General features: G+C 37.5%; 2 protein-coding genes across 3 annotated transcripts; both read right to left on the bottom strand.

Annotated features, from left to right (window-relative positions):
• Nucleotides 1–9,608: 9,608 nt before the first annotated feature.
• On the bottom strand, nucleotides 9,609–12,705 carry LOC123877341 (acyl-CoA Delta(11) desaturase-like). 2 transcript variants are annotated; one of them, XM_045924001.1, is made up of 5 exons: nucleotides 12,666–12,705; nucleotides 11,561–11,764; nucleotides 11,122–11,296; nucleotides 10,554–10,715; nucleotides 9,609–10,071 (listed from the first exon to the last, which is right to left on the bottom strand). In XM_045924001.1, the coding sequence occupies exons 2-5, from the start codon at nucleotides 11,757–11,759 to the stop codon at nucleotides 9,609–9,611; spliced, it is 999 nt and encodes a 332-aa protein (XP_045779957.1). In that variant the 5' UTR covers nucleotides 11,760–11,764; nucleotides 12,666–12,705. The 2 variants fall into 2 exon arrangements, with proteins under 2 accessions (XP_045779957.1, XP_045779958.1); XM_045924002.1 differs by lacking the exon at nucleotides 12,666–12,705 and adding an exon at nucleotides 12,389–12,397.
• Nucleotides 12,706–16,356: 3,651 nt separating this feature from the next.
• LOC123877339 (acyl-CoA Delta(11) desaturase-like) lies at nucleotides 16,357–20,182 on the bottom strand. Its single transcript, XM_045923999.1, has 4 exons — nucleotides 19,984–20,182; nucleotides 18,650–18,824; nucleotides 17,576–17,737; nucleotides 16,357–16,942 (listed from the first exon to the last, which is right to left on the bottom strand). Exons 1-4 carry the CDS (start codon nucleotides 20,180–20,182, stop codon nucleotides 16,477–16,479), a joined length of 1,002 nt encoding a protein of 333 aa, XP_045779955.1. The 3' UTR covers nucleotides 16,357–16,476.
• Nucleotides 20,183–20,472: the final 290 nt, after the last annotated feature.

The raw sequence follows: 20,472 nt of genomic DNA, 5'->3' as shown, positions 1-20,472 counted from the left end.
CTATAAAAAGCAATATCTCGCATCGTTCTTAAAATAAAATACATGTTGTCTATTCTTTTTAGAAATTGGTAAACATTTATTTACATTTGGAAGAAATCGTGATCCCCTCGCTCGCGATATTATGCCTACAGTATCAGGATTCTGGATGCTGATTTCTTGTACTGAGTCTAATCTAACTATCTAACTATGGGACAGACACTATAGTTAGGTAGATTTTGGAACGGCTTTGGCTGTGCGTAGCCTATCGCTTAGGTACCTAGGCATTTCTGCTATTTTCCGATCAAACCAAAACACATGGTCACCATAATAACATTAACGAGTATATTGGTTAAGTAATCTCTAGCTCATTGCTATAATTCACACCTATCTTCACACCTATCTGCACGGAAGCGTATTTTATAATTTAACTAGTTCCTGCCGCCGACTCCTCCCACGTTATTACGAACCAATTAAAGCTATTTAGATAAATGAAACAAGTTACTCTACATCCAACTTCTTTACGGAAAAATTGTAATTATTGCAATAACTATGATTATTATGATAAAGTTAACAAGCAGTCCGTTTCGTTTTTGGATCGTAAAGATTTCTTTTGGATTATAAATGGGTAATTTTCATCATCGTCTCACTATCATTATAGGTAGGTAAAGTTATTGGTCAATAAAAATTGTAATTTTTATGGCCCCGAACGAAAAAGAGGGGTGTTATAAGTTTGACGTGTGTATCTATGTATCTGTCTGTGGCATCGTAGCTCCTAAACTGATGAACCGATTTTAATTTAGTTTTTTTTTTGTTTGAAAAGTGGCTTGATCGAGAGTGTTCTTAGCTATGATCCAAGAAAATCGGTTCAGCCGTTTGAAGGTAATCAGCTCTTTTCTAGTTACTATAACCTTCACTTGTCGGAGGTGTTATAAATTTTTAATTTACACTTGTTAAGAGGGCTCTCTCCGTCACTCGTTTCATACAATCGTAGTTCCAATTTCATTTGAATATTAAGCAACCAAAGTCCATGAAATTTTGCAGACATGTTCTAGAAACAAATATCTATGTCTGTGGTTTTCCAGATTTCTGTTAAAATATTCGGTTTCAAAGTTACGCGGTCTTAAAATTTTCATACAAATCTTTGAGCCCCTGTAATTTTAAAACTACATATTTTTAGAAAAATCTAAAACACCACAGACACAGATATTAGTTTCTAGAATATGTCTGCAAAATTTCATGGACTTTGGTTGCTTAATATTCAAATGAAATTGGAACTACGATTGTATGAAACGAGTGACGGAGAGAGCCCTGTTAACTTGTCAATAAATAATTCTATAATTTTAACAGGGCTCTCTCCGTCACTCGTTTCATACAATCGTAGTTCCAATTTCATTTGAATATTAAGCAACCAAAGTCTATGAAATTTTGCAGACATATTCTAGAAACTAATATCTGTGTCTGTGGTGTTTTAGATTTTTCTAAAAATATGTAGTTTTAAAATTACAGGGGCTCGAAGATTTGTATGAAAATTTTTAAGACCGCGTAACTTTGAAACCGAATATTTTAACAGAAACCACAGACATAGATATTAGTTTCTAGAATATGTCTGCAAAATTTCATGGACTTTGGTTGCTTAATATTCAAATGAAATTGGAACTACGATTGTATGAAACAAGTGACGGAGAGAGCCCTCTTAAGAATATTAATGCAAGTATTTAGATTCCTATAATATAGTTTCGTATGTATGTAGGTACTACATAGGAAAACTCAGGATTACGCGCGAATTAATTATTATTATTATTATTATTAACTAGCTGATGCCCGCGACTTCGTTCGCGTGGATGTAGGTTTTTTAAAATTCCCGTGGGAACTCTTTGATTTTCCGGGATAAAAAGTAGCTTATGTGCTAATCCAAGGTATAATCTATCTCCATTTTAAATTTCAGCCCAATCCGTCCAGTAGTTTTTGCGTGAAAAAGTAACAAACATACACACACACACACACTCACACACACACACACACACACACACACACATACAAACTTTCTCCTTTATAATATTAGTGTGATCATAAATGTAGGTACCTTAGTGAGTAGGAACTTTATTAAGGTCATTATATACCTAGTACCTAAGTATAATTAAGTGAAAATTATTAAAGTACCGGTAAGCGTCCATTAATGAGGAATGCCCATTGAATTGACTCCTCATTACCCAGATGTCAGGCTGACATAATAATGGCGCTCGGGCCGCGCATTCAATGCCAAATTGACCGATTAAGATTACCGACTTTAAAAATAATCATTACTGGAGATGGGATGCGGCACGGATATAGACACATACAAGTACGCTGGATAAGATGTGAACTATACGACTACAAACAATAAATTTTCATGTCAATTCGCAGCGCCCGGTCCACCAAACGGTAACGGTAATTAAAATTAACATTTTATGTCAAATGTTTCTTAGTCAATGTTGACAGATCACTAACATTTGGTTTCGTTTATGACACACTGCTGCTATCAGCGCCAAAATAACAATAATCAAGTTGCTTTAAAAACAGGTTAGTTATAACAAGTCCAGTGTACTGACTAGCTACTTGTATTAATAGAGGTCAGTGGGATGCGGCATTTTTAATAAAACTCGATGATTATTTATTAATTAGGTATAACTATTTAATTACGAAAAAACCTACTTTCACAAGGTGGCAAATTAAAAAAGTGTTATTTATAAAATTAGCAAAAAGCAGCTTTGTGTAATGACAAAATTACATGGAAATAAATGGAGTTCAGTAAGTATAGTAAAAAAATATTGTAATCATATATTTATAATAATATTTTATTGTAATTGGCTGAATTTACCGATCACGCGTGAACTCAGTATGGATGGCAGCCCGTCAGCCTGGCCGACGCGTGGAAGAAATGGAAAACGCAGTTTCATTTGTTTATGCTGCAGGCGTGCTCAAGGAAGATCCTGATCCAGCATTATAGGATACGTCATCATAATCGTCAACCCTTCGCTGGCCCACTACCGAGGACGGATCTCCTCTTAAGGAAACGAGAAGGGTATTATAGAGTATATATAGCCTATGGGACCTAACCACGCTGGCTAAGTGCGGATTGGCAAACACACATCGTCGGAGAACTCTCAGACATGCTGGTTTCCTCACAGTGTTTTCCTTTACGGTTAAAGCAAGTGATATTTACCTAATTGCTTAAAATTCACATAACTCCAAAAAGTTAGAAGTCCATGTCTGGGATCGATGATCGAACAACCCAAATTTTTATAGGATTAGTAGATTCTTATTAAAGTTAAAATTGATCGAATACCTAAGTACTTCAGTAAACTTAGAGCCGTAATTGCTTAGTGGTTAAGGCGGCCGCCTCCGATTCAGGAGGTCAAGGGTTCGATCCGAGCACGCACCTCTAACTTTTCGGAGTAAATATGACTTACTTTAACGGTGAAGGAAAACAACGTGAGGAAACCTGCATGCTTGAGAGTTCTACATAATATAGGTACCTATATTCTCAAAGGTGTGTGAAGCCTGCCAATCTGCACTGGGCCAGCGCGTGGCGGATTATAGCCCGTGCTCGTTAGTGGCCTGGCGATGGGGTGATCATGATGTGATGATGATGATGAGTAATCTTCGAATTCATAATATTAGGAGACACGGATATTAAAGCTTGATGAATCGCTTAGGCTTTAGTGGAAATGATGTCACAACATGGCGGCCAATCTCCGGTCAATTTATATTGACTGACCCCAGTAAATCTATTACTTACCATTATGATATTAGTTGCTTGTCCCGTTGACCTAATAATATTTATCAACTAACTAGAGGATGCCCGCGACTTCGTCCACGTGGATGTAGGTTTTTGATGATCCCGTGGGAACTGTTTGGTTTTCCGGGATAAAAAGTTGTCTATGTCAATAACATGGACCCAAGCTACCTCGGTACCAAATTTCATACAAATCGGTTGAGCGGATGGGTCTTAAGGAATCCCGTCGCAACTCTTTGATTTTCCGGGATAAAAAGTAGCCTATGTCCGTCCCCGGGGTATATAAGCTAACTCTGTACCAAACGTCAGAATCGGTTAAACTGTTGGGCCGTGAAAAGTTAGCAGACGACAGACAGACACACTTTCGCATTTATAATATTAGTATGGATTGGGTGGTGATAGTCTATTGGTTAAGAAGTTGGCCTTCTATTTGGGAGGTCAAATAAGTTTAAAAAAAACCATAGAAATGAGAATACTTTGAATCGTCACTTTGAATTTACCACTGGTTTGGAATGTCCTTTGTACCGAGAAGAACTATCAAGAAACTCGGCGGTTGTTCTTCCTCAATTCACAATATTATCATGTCATGCCATTAATTTAAGTAGTTGCAGTCCCAATCATTGCTGGAGCGAGCTATACGTGCTATTTCTATAAAGCTGCGAGTCATATAAATTGTTAATGATATAAATTGTTTTTCACATAATATAAACTTCAATTGTTTAATATTATTTTTAGGAGCATACTTTAATTTTTTTTAACTTACTTATATAATGTCAAAAATTGATTGTGTTAAAAAATGAAATCTAAAAATAAATCTAAATTCTTATTTCTTGAAACTAAAATTCCGATGGCACACAAAATTGTACATATATTAGCTCTACATCTCACGGACGCTGGGTAATTGATTAATTTCCTTCAATCCTCATTGCTATGACTATTTCAGCTTGTATTCGACGATATTATACCTACTGATATGCAATCTTCCTGTTTACTGAATACATAGCTCATTACCTACTAATATTTGAAATGCGAAAGTGTGTTTGCTTGTTGGATTTGCCTTCAATCACGCTGCAACGGATTGACGTGACATTTCAAACCAATTACGCACGGTCGACTAGTAGCCCGGCGACTTAGTCGACGGCGACCGTTAGAATCTGTAATTGTATGGAACTCGTAGGGTCTATGCCATAAAAAAAACTAAATCCACATGAATGAAGTCGCGGGTGTCATTTACTTAGTTGTTTTTAAAAACAAATGGGGTAAAATCACATATCTATGGTAAAATCTAAACATTCGTCAGTCAGTCAGTAACGCAACAGTTTTATAAATTTACCTACCTAGATAGATATTTAGATAAAATAAAATTAAGTGAGCAGCGTTGACCCGAGCGCGGTGCCGAGCCTACATTTTCAGAATTCCGCTGAATTTATGGATATTGCATTAGGCCTCAAACCTACTGCACACGGCCCATACAACTTCTAAATCAAGAGTTCTGGTTCTACTGTCAAAACTAACCAATGAAAGAGTAAATTAGTTAGTTACTTTTTTTTTTTTTTTATTCACTATAGGTAAGCGCTTGACCACAATCACACCTGATGGAAAGTGATGATGTGGTCTAAGATGGGACGCGTTTACCTAGAAGGTGCCTATTCACTCTTGTTTACTTACACATATTTTTCATGATAAAGTCTTGCAGGCAAAGATTGAGCGAGTTTTTACCTGACTATTCAAAAAAAGGAATGTAATGTTTTATGAGTTTGTTTATTCTACCATAACTTCTAAATGCCTGAACAGATTTGGGCGGGTATCGTTAGAATCATTACCTTATTCCTCGTAGTTCGCTATTCAGTCACAGCTTGAAGCGATCAGTCATGAGTACGAGTACCTATTTGCTTTTATGAGTGGGCGCAATATGTAGAACTCTGAATCTAGAACTCTAGACCTCTGGCAGTGCGTTGAGAGCCTCATCCTGGTAGTATACGCAACAGTCCCTTTCACTGGTGCATGTGGCCATGTAGTCTGACCTGCAGGCCATCCCACTTCGTTACATCATGGATTTGTGCGATAGATAAGGCAGATAAGGTCTATTCTAGCGTATTAGCATTTTGTTTTATGGGTAGAAAACTGACTCCCGTATTACTTGAATACATACAGCCGCTTGCATCTACAATCTACACTGATATTATAAAGAGGCAAAGATTGGTAAAGATGTAGGGGGAAATCTCCAGAACTAATGACCCGAATCTGCAACAGCAGCAAAAAATCCTAGCAGCAGATTGCATGACATCGAATGAGCCAAATATCGATTTCATCAAACTACCTTCATCAGATAATTTAATAATTTTATATTATTTTTGACAATTCAAATCAAATTTTAAAAGTAACCTTACACACAGATACCACCCTAGTAGTAGTTCGTCCTTGAACTTTTTGTGCGAAGTTCAAGGACGAACTAGGTACCAAGGCATAAATAACTACTTAATTGTTATTTGAATTTTACAATGGTCTGTTAATTAAAATATTTAAATTAAACTGGATTAACCCCTCGAGGAGACTTCGGTGACCTATTGATTTTAAAATTAAAATAATCATGAAGAACATTTTTTTAGGGTTTCGTACCTCAAAAGGAAAATAGAACTCTTATAGGATCACTTTGTTGTCTGTCCGTTTGTCCGTCCGTCGTCGTGGCTGTCAAGAAAACCTGGTACTTCCCGTGGATCTAGAATCATGAAATTTGGTAGGTAGGTCTTATAGCACAAGTATAGGAATAAATCTGAAAACCGCGTTTGTGGTTACATGATTAAAAAAAAATTAAAATGTGTTTCAATTTTCAAAGTAAGGTAAGTATACCAAGTGGGGTATCATATCGAGCCTCGATAGCTCAACGGTTGAGGAGCGGACTGAATTCCGAAAGGTCAGCGGTTCAAATCCCACCCGTTGCACTATTGTCGTACCCACTCCTGGCACAAGCTTTACGCTTAATTGGAGGGGAAAGGGGAGTATTAGTCATGATTAGCATGGATAATATTCTTTATTAAAAAATATATATATATGAAAGTGCCTTTACCTGTAGGTACATTCTAATACTTACAGATTTATTTTTATTTTTATAATAGTTTTCAATTTATCGTGCAAAATGTCCGAAAAAATACCCAACTACGGAACCCTCGGTGCGCGAGTCTGTTTTTTGAAAAAAAAAAAATATACCGTTTACGAAATATTGTAATAAGATTCAAAGCGGCTGTTTAACATAAATGTTCTACTATGTAACTTCTAAAACTGTATTGAAAATTCTGAAAACATACCTACCTACTATTTTGTCCGATACATGGAACTTTGAAGCTTGCTCTATCTACTATTAATTACTTGCTCATAATATACTTAGTAATCTGATTTATAAAAATAGTTAATTTACTCACAATACGAGTTTACTGTAAATCATGTACTATTAAATAATTCAATAACATTTAATCCAACATTGGTTATTTATTTATTAACATTGAATCATACCAAGATATCGCTGAATTCAATGGTAGCTGTATATACAATCGAAATCATATTGTATTCATTAAATTAAAATTAATTATTATTTTATTTTTACAGGAGCCTCTGTCAACTGTCGGTATTCTTCAGAGCTCGAGGAATTCCAGAGGTCTTCACCCTTAAGGCCTGGACACATATAAAACGTAATAGTAGCGACGCGCAATATCGACCACATGGCAGTAGCCCAAGCATAATTAGTGCGACAAAACTTTCTCGTAGGCTCATCGAAAAACTGTTACAAAAGCTGCAATAGAAAACTTTCGTAGTACTGAGTACAGGACGATACCCATATGGCAAACCAATGATTTGTAACAGAAAGAACAGTGTGCTGTGTGCTTACTTGAGATACATCTCACAAAATTTAATAGAATTCTAGCATCGAATACTATAACACCACAGTAAAATGGACCTGAAAGTTCTTAATTTTGTTTAAGTAACAAATTCAATACCACCTGTACTGTTAGCTGTAGAAATATACGGACGAACTTGAGCTTTGTAATAAAAGTTTTAGGGTTTATTTAACTTTAACACTGAAGTGTTTCATCGCTCGAATATTGTCAACGTCGGTGAATATTAAATCTCATACTAAACTCACTGTACCCTTAATGCAAGTTTCAAGTAGGTACATATAAATACTAGGTATAGCGTCAAAGTAAAATCGACCTAAGTAGTCTTTTTGGTTTAAACGCTTCATTCATATATCTACAGCAAATGCTAATGGAAACTTGAAAAAATCACCGTAGTAGGTACTAAATTCACGACTTAAAAACAACGGGTTTTAAAAACAATTGTTGCTCTGTCTGGTAGTGGTGTAGACTGCACCATGCAAACCCTTGTAAGTTGTATGATGCTGTAGCAATAACAAATTCTAGTAGCCGCGTTCGCTTTACCCAAGCCTTTAGTGTAATACTATTATAAATGCAAAAGTGAACTTGTCTGTCTGTTGCTTTTTCACTGCCAATCTCTTGAGCCGATTTGTCCAAAAATATCCGATAAAAAATGTATTTTTTATGAAAGTTAATTTACAAGTTGCATTGTTTGTAAACGTGTTAAAATTTTGGATTATGGTTTTGGATTGGAGTCCGTTATTTTACCTTTGAGTTTTTGAACATATCTACCTATCCAATATCATTATAATATTGTGTTTTCATGTGAGATTGACTGTAACTTACAGGTGGAAGGGAAAACTGACGCCGTATAATTACGATGATCATTATTTTATTTTATTTTTTAATTATCATGGTGATGATTAAATGTATTTTCCAAGTAAGTATACTGCAGGCTGATAAGGAACAAGGTATACAAATGTCTATTCAATTAATAAGATGAAGACAAAACAGTAGTTCGTTTTCAGTAAAACGGCAAAACCACTTCAAAAGATGCCGACATCCAAAACAGAAATAACATAAATCAACTGTCAATTTTAATTGAACGGAACAATAACTTAATTATTTCATTTCCATCTATGATCAACTTGCCGGACTCTGTATGAAAATGGAAACGCCGAATAGAGTTCGATCAATCGCCATTACAATCTAATCTACGTGTTTTATGTAGGTAAAACAACGTGCATTTGAATCGTACAATTTAATAGCTGGGGCTTTAAGTCCGCCCATTGAATCTACATTATAGTGCAATAAAGTATGCATACTTATTATGGAAAATAATGAAATATCTAAATCCTTTTGACTTTGTCTAGTTTTTGCCCTCGGTGCTGTCTGAGTGGATTTTAAAGTTTTCCAGCCCCAGCCAGCCACGAAAGTTGTGATTACTTACCATTTACCAGACCTCGCATTAGAAAACACAATGTTGACAGATACCCCACTAAGAGGACAGCTAACGACATAAACGAGTCCCAGAGAGCTGTTGGATTTAGGCAGTGCAAGATCGTAGAGGTCAAAGACCCTACAAAAGAAACGACGTTGCTGCTGCAATTGTTTTGAATGGCTGGAATTTTAACGAGGAGGTCGTTGTTGAGGTGTTGCCGACTTTTAAGGAATTTTCATAGATGGGAATTTTTTGATGCGCCCCTTGAATCATCGTCGATGGGACTTCTTTCCACAATTTTACACATTGCACAACCTGTGGTCGATTTGCGCCAGGCACCCAGGTGGTGATGACGGTTTTGGTGGCGTATATAGTGGTTGTAAAAAATACATGGTCAAATAACTCCTCAGAACACTTCCCGTTATAAAGGCGATACAAATTACAACACGCAAAGAGAACTTACGTCTCTGCGGTACTTTAGGCTTTCTACTACTTTTCTAGAACTATCAAATAAAAATCACCTCCAAATAAATATCCACACAATTTATTCAATCTTAAAATTTTTATCACGTTTGAATCCCCACAAGTCACTGCCATCACCAGTCCTGTTTGCCCTCGCGTGTACTACATCTTCTGGAACCCCTTTAAGGTCATACGCCCAACCAATCCAAGCGAAGAAATCTATGAACTTCGTGGTAAAGTTCAGCCAATTATTTCCCAACTCAGCTGCCCGGTAGTCCCATGGAAATGCGTGATGGTAATTGTGAAAACCTTCTCCATGCGTCACGAAAGACACTGTGTAGTTTTGAACTGGTTTAATTTGTTTATCGTAAGGCTTATTGCCCCATAAATGAGCAGCGCTGTTGACGGAAAACATCCCGTTGAGACGGTAAGTGTAAAAGAGTATCGTGAGATGCCACGCCGTGTTGAGGGTTGCTCCAAAGAAGACCATTGGGATGATTGTTGGTAGCACAAAGCAGAGAGCCCCTATTAATGGGATGGCATACCTGCAAGCATACAGAGCGAGATGGCAATGAGCGAGCCAAAAATCAAATTAGCGAGGTAAGCATATTATTGTTGCAAAACTAAAGCCACATACCTAGATATTATTTTTAAAAGGATATAATTTGATTTTTCCTTAATGTAGATCAAAGACCGAAATCAAATATGAAAATCATATAAATTCTAGTCATTATAGTTTCTAACTTACGGATTAACAAAAGTTACATAAAGTCTTAATATAATTAAAGTCTGCATTAATTAAGTTTTTACACTGGTTATTTTTACAACTATCATCAATACATTGAATATATTACATACTAAAGTCATCAGCGCTAAGATTACTCCATCGATCTCTTTTTCAGCCCTCTTTTTAAATCTACCGACTGATGTTTTGGCTGACCAATTTTTTTTCTTTGTCTCAATGTTTCTACGTCCAACCTTTAGCTAGCAAGATAATTTAAAAATATTTGTATCATTGAATGCTCACTTCTTCTGGAACCTCAGAACAGGATTGGCGTGTATGTCCGTCATATCGATGAGTTTCCCTCTTCGCAACACCTCTGGATGCTTCTTGACCATAAGCCATCCAATGTGCGAGTAGAAGAAGCCACGCGTTGCGTTGTGAGGATCGGCATCAGTATCGCTGTACCTACAACAAACCCTGTATGAACGCGTAGTACAAACCGTTGGGTTTGGTACATCAGATTTTACATGTAGGTTTTGTCTTTATCATAGATCCGCATTTAAAAATTATTTTTAGAAACTCCATCGAAGCGAAGCCGATGTGGGTCAGCTAGTTACGAGTAGTTTCTACAAGGCATCGTAGTGGAACGCTAAATTTCTTGGAGGCACGGCTTTGCCGGTAGGGTGGTAACTTGCCACGGCCGAAGCCTCCCACCAGACCCAGACCAGAGAAGAAATTATAAAATTCCAAATTTCCCCTGCCGGGAATCGAACCCGGGACCTGCCGCTAAAAAAACCACAGCGCTTACCACTACTCCACGGAGGTCATCAAGCCTCTAGAGTCCAAAACAACGACGCAATCAAACTCAAACCTATGATGCAGCCGATGGTCCCGCACGAAATCCGTAGTCGTTTTCACGAAAGTTAGTGAGTTCATCAGCATGAGTAAGATTTGTAAGGGCATTTTTGCCTTGTAAGAGCGGTGGCTCCACAACCGATGCGCGCCGGCGGTCACACCCACGGATGCCAGTAATAGCAACGTATGGTCTGTAACAAACAAGTTAAGTATCCTTTATGTAACCATCTCGACTCCCGCACCTGTTCCATCTCTGACAATGCACATTTTCACTGATGATATTGAACATTTTCAAATACTTACATAAATTAAAAAAATTACGTGCCTCCTAGAATGGTATTTGTGTCAAGGGATCCAATACCCTTTCCCTTAACACTTCTGAACCCTCGATGGAGGTAGCAACAAGATTTAAAACTTTCCCTACCGAAATTTTAGCCGCTAGATCCAATACTTACAAAAAATCAATGACCTCCATGTAGCGGTGGTAAAGTATACATAAATTCCATACAGTGATGCTATATGCAGGTAGGTAAATTTAAGCACATTAAGGTACAATATTTCGTATTTTCTCGGGGCTGCTTGTGGGGCTACAAGCTTCGGAAACGGATCTTCGAATTCTTTGTATGGAGGTGATTCTGTTGCAAAAGAAGCCATTTTATCTGTAATAAGACAAATATAGTATTATTAATATTTACTGTTTTGAATAAACATCACAACACCTAAAAGTTTTTGGTTACTATTAGGTTGACTTGCTCGTATGCACAGAAATTGTTGACAGATTTTTAGGCTAGTTCCAATGGAGTCGGTCGATGGCGATGGGTGGTTACTGGTTACTGTGTGCGCCCTACATTTTTCGTTTACTCATAGCTATAATTCTGCGGCTGATGTGACCTGCCCACTGCCACGTCAGCTGGCTAATTCGTTGAGCTATGTCGGTCACTCTGGTTCTACTACGGAGTTCCTCATCAGGAATTTTGTCTCTCTGAGAGATCCCTCAACATAGCCCGCTCCATAGCACGCTGAGCGACTTTGAACTAGTGGACAAGGCCAACTGTCAGTGTCCGCTGGGGCACACGTGTTGTGGATTGGAGACCGCGTATCAGCAAGCGCAGTGTGGGACGACCTCCGACCCGCTGAATTGAGGACCTTAAGAGGATAGCGGGAAGTGGGTGGATGCAGAAGGTTTAAATTTCTTAGTCTGTTTTAAGAACGTGGTACTTAAGTATTTTAATTCTTTTTTACTTAAAAAAATATTTTATTCTAGATTAAAAATACATTCTCACCGGGTGAAATTTCTGAGATCCTTCCTTATTGGGGGTTTATATTACAGAGAGAAGCTATGTACGTCCAAAATCTCAAGTTTTTAGATCTAGCGGTGTGACGTGTACCTACTTGTATGACGACAGTCCTTTTTTAGATAGAACTTAGAAGGTGAACATTTTGGAAGAGACTATATACAAATGAAGTTTTGGTCAGTTTAAGTACTCATGATACTTTAAAATGCGTCAGCACTCAGCAACATTCAAATTATCGTTATTCTAAAGCCAGAAACATACTCACCGGTGAGTTAAAGCCACCTACAACTCAAATGCACTTTGGATGCAGATAGCTATTAAATAACATACACAGCCGCTAAGAAAGGATGTTTGAAAATTCAACCCCTAGGAAGGTAAAACAGAGGTTTGAAAGTGTAGTCCACGCGGATGAAGTCGCGGGCATAAGCTAGTTTTATTATAAACTAGAGGATGTCCGCGACTTCGCCGGCGTGGCTTTCGGTTTCTTTTCGGATTTCCCGGGATAAAAACTAGCCTATGTCCTTCTCCGGGATGTATCTCAAGTCTACTACCAAATTTCATTAACATCGGTTCAGCGGTTGGGCCGTGAAAACGTAGCAGACAGACAGACACACTTTCGCATTTATAATATTGGTATGGAGTATGGACATGGATGCACAGCTTTTTGTGTGTAACATCGACTCTAAAATTACTTTATTACCAGCCTTCGGTTGAATGCGTTTGCACATCATATTCATCTTTAGCTCTATTTTCGCTTAAAAGAAGAGTAGAAACCTTGTTCCCTTAGTCGATTTATTAGCCCAAGTAACCCATCTCATTATTATCCCAAGAGAACTCCTTCCATTATGTGATGGGTCAAGACTCTCAGCAACGAGGAATAGATGGATTCCCAACGAGTCACACTCAAACGGTTCACAGTGTGACTCTTTGGGAATTCACTGAAAATTTTCTCTTCATTCTTTCACCGAAAAAAGAACTTGTTGAAACCTTTTTATACGTTTGAATTTCCAACGAGTCACACCCAAAGTGACAGTGTGACTCGTTGGGAAGACAACAAAGCTAAAAAATCACATTTATTTATTTGAGTAGTGAAGAAATCGTTGGAAAAATCGGTTGAAAATATCTATAATTTTATTATTTTACACATTGAAATACCAAGCGTCGCGGTGTGGCGTGTGATAAGCATGTTTCTGGCTTAATATAGCTATCTACTTTTGATAGATTTTTTATTGGCTATTTCTTGGACTATGGAGTGAACTCATTCAGTTTACACAGAATTTGAAATTAGATAATAGAAATAGTATCGGCTGTCCAGCGGCGGATTAAGCTAGACGGAGTCCCGGGGCGGTATTACTAAATGAGGTTTCGTTTTGTAATATTTTTTTTGCAAATTTGACTTTTTTTCTTTTCTAAAGAAAAAAAGAATATCCTTAATTCAAAGTAGTACACTGTATACTTTTTGAATGCCAATAGAAGGAAGAAAACAAATTACTTAATAATTTTAATACTAAAATGTAATCAACTATTCCACATGATGATAGATAGCCTAGTGAAAGCAGATAAGGAAAAAGTATCGAAGTACCGATCGAATTAGACCTGGCTCACGAGATTATCGACATGTGGAGTGTTGACTCCTAGTAGTTGACTATAGATATGCTATAAAATAAAAGTCTCTTATAAATATACACACTAAATAAAACTTAGCCCCACTTAGGCTACTGCGCTTGTCTTCAATACCGAGCCAGCACCCGCTACATTAGCAATGATTATTATTCTTTAGCATATTATGGAAATAATGGGAAGGTACATAGCTTATAGCATCCTAAGCAATGATAAACTATGACGCTGTGCACACGTCTGTTTTGCAATAATGCGTAGGCAGGTACCTACTTATAATATAACTAGACATTTGGAGCGGCTAAGTTTTACCATTTCTATTCTCCACCTATTATAAATTCAGTGACTGTCAGCATTGCATCATTATTTTTTTTATTGTAAGTTTTTGACTTAACAGGACTCTCTCCGTCACTTACTCCATACAATCGTAGTTCCAATTTCATTTGAATACTAAGCAACCAAAGTCCATGAAGTTTTGCAGACATATTCTAGAAACTAATATCTGTGCCTGTAATATTTTAGATTTTTCTAAAAATATGTAGTTTTAAAATTACAGGGGCTCAAAGATTTGTATGTGAATTTTTAAGACCGCGTAACTTTGAAACCGAATATTTTGACAGAAATCTGGAAAACCACAGGCAACCACAAATCTAAAATATTACAGGCACAGATATTGGTTTCTAGAATATGTCTGCAAAATTTCATGGACTTTGGTTGCTTAATATTCAAATGAAATTGGAACTACGTTTGTATGGAGCGAGTGACGGAGAGAACCTTCTTGATTAATTAATATACGAACCCTGCCCTCTCTAGTTTACAAAGCATCAAGCTTTGCAAAACTATACCATTTATGTTTAATATATTCCTATGCATTTTTCAGTTTTGCCTATTATAATATAGTACCTACGCGACAGGTCGAAATGGCAATTTTCTAGTGAGGTGACATCACATACCGGGTAATCGATATCGATAACTTTTTGAAATCAACAAAATGAGAGTAAAATAATTATCACCACCTTTTTCTAAACTAATATTTTATTAATCACTACTGATTTCGAGTCGGATTTTATTCTGGTCATAGAATTCTCTTTTCGACGTATTGTATAAAACTATTGTAAAATAGCCCTGTCCAGTGTATTTATAACAATCATAAAAACACACGGACGGACGGCGGACGGACAGACAGACCAACAGACAGATAACAAAGTGAAAGTTTCCTATAAACGTTCCGATTTTCCTTTTGAGGCACGGAAACCTAAAATCCGTTCATTCGTTTAGGAGATACGGTTTGTTTTAGGAGCCACAGGCAGATACTCAAACATACAGATACACAGCTGATACACACGTCAAACTTACAAAACTCTTCTTTTTCGGTGAAGGGTTAAAACATAGCTTCGTTGAACCCGTTTCCACCCATACTAAGGCTATGTGGAACAATGTTAATTAATTATATTGGTGGATATCATACAAATCCATAGTTCCACAGTCTGGTGGAAAAGCAGCCTTACACTCCTTTGAGCTTGATGAAAATGCAGCTTTACAATAGTTAATAATTGACTAATAACAGTGATAATTGACTATATATGTAATTAATTAACATCAACGCAAGCTAAATAATTGCCTTTTATCGCTGGGTGCGGTAGATTTTATTAATTCCTTCTAACCTATGGGGCAGGCGAAGTTTTGGTCGACAGCGAGGGCTTTCTACAAAAAGAACGAAATATACTTTCAATCATTTATTTAGTCCTAAATTGATTGTATCACTTTAATATAAAAATAATAATAAAATATCGTCACTTCAAAATTGTTACCTAAAATTTTTATTAGCATAGTGTGTATTCATTGAGAAAAGTCATACAATATTAAAATAAACAATTAAGTATAAACAATGTCAACTCTTAAAAACTACCTACTAATTATACTTAAATTAAATTAAAATTATAAATCGTCAAACAGTTCGCCCCTAGTTGCCTCTGGGCCAAAGTTACCGGTCAAGCTGGCAGCATTGCCACGTTGTGTGCCCATGGACAACCTTTGGACAGGGTATGCCATAGAGCGCGATAGCAGCCTCTTTCTCTTAGGCGAAGGCCGATGACGAAGCCCTTCGCCTACTCAACCCAGCAGCCTCATCTCCGCCGCCAGTAGGACAAAAAGGACTTTACCCAGGAGTGAGGTGTAAGAATAATATCTAATAAATGGGGTTCTAATATAATATCTAATAAATTAATATTCACCATCTCTTAAATAAAGGTATACAATATACATTTATGAGTGGGAAAACTAAGTAATCATTGCCTTCTTGCCTAAAGGCACTAGAAGTTAGAATGCTGTAGTGATAGAAGCCTGGCTTGAGGACGACACAGTTCCATCCTCGGCGCGTCCTCGTTCCTGATATTGTTAGCACCGTGCCGAGTTCATAATCTTAGCCAGCAAATTAAAAAAACCTCACAATACACAATTTATTCAATCTTACAATAATTATTATCACGTTTGAATCCCCACAAGTTGCAGCCATCACCAGTTCTGATGGCCTTCAAGTGTGCAATATCTTCTGGAACAGCTTTAAGGTCGTACGCCCAACCGATCCACGCGAAGAAATCTATGAATTTAGTGGTAAGGTTCAGCCAATTATTGCCCAACTCAGCCGCCCGGTAGTCCCATGGAAATGAGTGATGGTAGTTGTGGTAGCCTTCTCCACCCGCAAAATAAGATACCACGTAGTTCTGAACTGGTTTGATCTTCTTATCGTAAGGTTTGTTGCCCCATAAATGAGCAACGCTGTTGACGGAAAACACCACATTGAGACGGAAAGTGTAACAGAGTATCGTGAGATGCCACGCCGTGTTGAGGGATTCTTCAAAGAAATGCATGGTGATGATCGTTGGTAGCACGAAGCAGAGGGTCCCTATTAATGGGATGGCATACCTGCAAGTAAATACAGAGAGTGAGATGGGAACAGGCCACCGATGTGAGGAAAAAAAAACACATTATATCTTTCAAAACTAAAGACACGTTGACTTTATTTTTAAAATGATATATGTGAAGATATTTCTTTCTTATCGAATTTAGATTAAAGAACGAAAAATGGTATACAATTAGTACACGACCGCTTCAACAACTCAGTTACCACGTCTCGAGCTTCCCCGTAGCGCCAGCCACACCCGGCTAGTAGCGTTAGAATGCAACGCTGCCAAGGCTAACATTCTTGAAATGGTCATGTAATATTTAATGTTATCTTCATAGTTATTAACTTGGTGACTTCCAAAGGTCACATAAATTCTTATTAAAGGTCTGCTTATGAGGTATAATATGTGCCAAACCAATCCGGTTACTTACCAGTGTCATCAATATCAACGTTATAGGCGCTACAGCTCGAACTTCCTGCAGAAGATTCCTCTGTCCATACTTTGTCCTCAGCGCTAGTTTTTCATTTACTTACCCGGTAGGCGTCTCGGTTATCGCCATCTACCACCAACATTTTGACCGACCAATATTTCTACATCCAACCTTTTACTAGCAATATTATATTATCAATATTTTGTATAACTGGATGCTTACTTCTTCTGGAACCTCAGAACACGATTGGCGTATATGTCCGACATGTCAATCAGTTTTCCTCTTCGCAAAACCTCTGGGTGCTTCTTGACCATAAGCCATCCAATGTGCGAGTAGAAGAAGCCACGTGTTGCGTTGTGAGGATCGGCGTCAGTATCGCTGTACCTATAATTAATTAATCTCTTTAATAACGTGGACCCTCATTAAGACGAGCTTTCCAGAAATTCCTTTCAGACACACGATAAATGTTGACAAATTGAAATTTTGATTAGAAATTGATGGATGTCATATAGGTTAAACTTATGAGTACAAAGTACAACTATCTAGTTATTTTTCTCATGATTTATTGTTTTTGTTATTTTTTGCAAAAAAGTAAACAGTCCGGCGCTACAACCGTATTTCGACAGAGTATATCAGGTAGGATCCGGTTTGAAGGGCCATTTGTAACGGAAACTTTAATAAAAATCACACATTTTCCCGTAGCTGGCATATGAAATACGTTCCATTCTAGTGCAGGCCTCTTTATTGTTTTAATAAATAATAAGAACAATAAATAACGAGAAAAATAACTAAGTACATTTTAATTCAGGTTGTAATTATATTAATTTTATTATGAGTGAGATGATTTGCGTCGCTCAAAGACTGAATACTTATACTCTACAAGAGGAATGAATTAGTTAGTCACTCGAAATAGTTATTTGTTCAACAAGATAACAAAATTCATTTTTGCTGCGAGTGCCTAGTTTGAACCCCGAGCGGGCGGAGGATTCTAAGTTAGAATCCTGAGTTTAGCGAGGGGTTCAAAGGCACAAGAAACAAAAATTTTGCTATCGTGTGATACATACAACTTTTCACCTCGATAGCGAAAACACAAGATCTAAGAAAATAATTATTATATGAATACTTTTTCTCACTCCAGTGAGCAAAATTGAGTTTTTCTCACTGGTTTTAGGCAGCAAAGGCGCCCTGTTTGAGCTAGAGAGGTGAAAAGAATATATTATAATTATGTGTTTTTATTAAAACAAGTCAGTCTTCGGCCGGAGTCTAGCTAGAACAACGAGGTTATCAAAACGTTACCTGTGATGCAGTCGATGGTCTCGAACGAAATGTGGTACCGTGTTCAAGAAAGTTAGTGAGTTCAACAGCATGAGTATGATTTGTAAGGGCATTTTCGCCTTGTATGAGCGGTGGCTCCACAACCGATGCGCGCCAGCGGTCACGCCCATACATGCCAGTACTTGCAATAGGTTGTCTGTAAGAAAGAAGTTATTATTAATATTACGCTTTGATTGTATCATTAGGTTTGTATCCGATCCATTTGAAGATTGGAAAGCACAAAGAGTGATTTGGCATCTTCTCTTGGCAAGCGTGCTCTATCTTTGGCTGCATCATATCTTGCCAGCAAGTCTGATTGCAATCAAGCGCTAGTCTATAATTTTAAAAAAATTGTGCAAGTTAATTTGAAATCTATCTATTTCTATTAGGGTTACTGCAGTTCTTTTATCAATTGTTTACTCTTGGCAGCACTACACTATTATTATGTAGACTGACATCAACTGATTTATAGTTTTAGGTTCATTATTTTAATAATATAGTTATTAAAATAATGAACCTAAAACTAAAAGCCTTAAAAAATATAATATAAGAACTAAAATAAATTATTAAAAGAAGTCCCTTTAGGCAAGGTTCCGAAGATACTGGCAGCGTTCCCCCTTTGAATGGCTATACTAATTCTTTGCCCGAGGTAGCTGCCAGCTCTTCGGTCTCCTGTGATGTCGACTAACCTTTTTGATATTTCCCTAAAAAGGCTTAAAGTGCTAGGACCGCACGGACCAAGGGTCTCGACACCGAATGGGACAAAGTCATATTCGGAGCCTAGACCCCTGTATTTGCACACTTTCGCTTTTTCAGCCACTTCACAAGCCGCACCAACTCTGTTGTTGGTTCCATGAAGATGGGAAGGGGCCACCGTGTCTGAACAGGTTGCATCCCATACCAGCACCCGGCCCATCTTCCATGGAATCAAACTCATACCGTCCAGTCTCTTGCCATCGTCTCTTGCAATCCCAGTCGGCTCAAGCAGACTGGGCACGTTGACGGTTTTAAAATTACAGGGGCTCATAGATTTGTATGAAAATTTTTAAGACCGCGTAACTTTGAAATCGAATATTTTAACAGAAATCTGGAAAACCACAGACATAGATATTAGTTTCTAGAATATGACCATCATGATTCTCAGCCCTTTTCTGTCTCAGATAATCAAAAATATCAAAACTACCATCTCCGGCAAGTGGGGTTTGTGGGATGGGGCTCTTATACCCTCAATCCTCAACCCTCAACCCTCGTTGCAGGTAACGCGATTCAAAGCTTTTACTAACTGAATTTTTTTTGAGCCGTTAGATCATACTTACAAAAAATCAATGACTTCCATGTAGCGATGGTAAAGTATAGGTAACTCCCATACAGTGATGCTATATGGAGGTAGGAAAACATAAGCACGTTAAAGTATAATATTTCGTATTTTCTCGGAGCAGCTTGCGGGGCAACAAGTTTCGGAAACGGGTCTTCTACTTCTGTGTTTGGAGTTGTTTCTATTGCAAAAGGAGCCATTCTATCTGTAATAAGACAGATATTTGTAACTACATATGTTATGATGTCTAAATACTTGCATGTGTGATGTGTACGTATATGATGATGAGGACATAAATATTTTACATTAGGTGATGCCCGCAACTTAGTGCGCATGGATTTAGGTTTTTTAAAAGTCTTGTGGCAACTGCTTGATTTTTTTGATGAATTTATCTTAAAACTGAGGGGTCAGCAGTCCAAGAATGCCCATGTTTGACGGAGGGCAGGAATGTCAATAATAATTTGGATTTGACTTAGGGCAAGGAGCACCC

Source organism: Maniola jurtina, chromosome 23, assembly GCF_905333055.1.
Source record: "Maniola jurtina chromosome 23, ilManJurt1.1, whole genome shotgun sequence".
NCBI lineage: Eukaryota > Metazoa > Arthropoda > Insecta > Lepidoptera > Nymphalidae > Maniola > Maniola jurtina.
The sequence above is the reverse complement of the archived record's forward strand: the minus strand, read 5'-3'. Positions and strand labels throughout refer to the sequence as shown.

Excerpts from the sequence above, each read along its gene's own strand:
- LOC123877341 (XM_045924001.1), bottom strand. The coding sequence starts at position 11,759 with ATGGCTTCTTTTGCAACAGAATCACCTCCATACAAAGAATTCGAAGAT. Across the intron at positions 10,716-11,121 it reads GACCATCGGCTGCATCATAG|GTACAGCGATACTGATGCCG; the intron begins GTTTGAGTTTGA and ends GGTTTGTTGTAG. Across the intron at positions 10,072-10,553 it reads GTTCTGAGGTTCCAGAAGAA|GTATGCCATCCCATTAATAG; the intron begins GTGAGCATTCAA and ends GTATGCTTGCAG.
- LOC123877339 (XM_045923999.1), bottom strand. The coding sequence starts at position 20,182 with ATGGCTCCTTTTGCAATAGAAACAACTCCAAACACAGAAGTAGAAGAC. Across the intron at positions 18,825-19,983 it reads ATGGAAGTCATTGATTTTTT|ACAACCTATTGCAAGTACTG; the intron begins GTAAGTATGATC and ends TCTTTCTTACAG. Across the intron at positions 17,738-18,649 it reads GACCATCGACTGCATCACAG|GTACAGCGATACTGACGCCG; the intron begins GTAACGTTTTGA and ends AATTAATTATAG.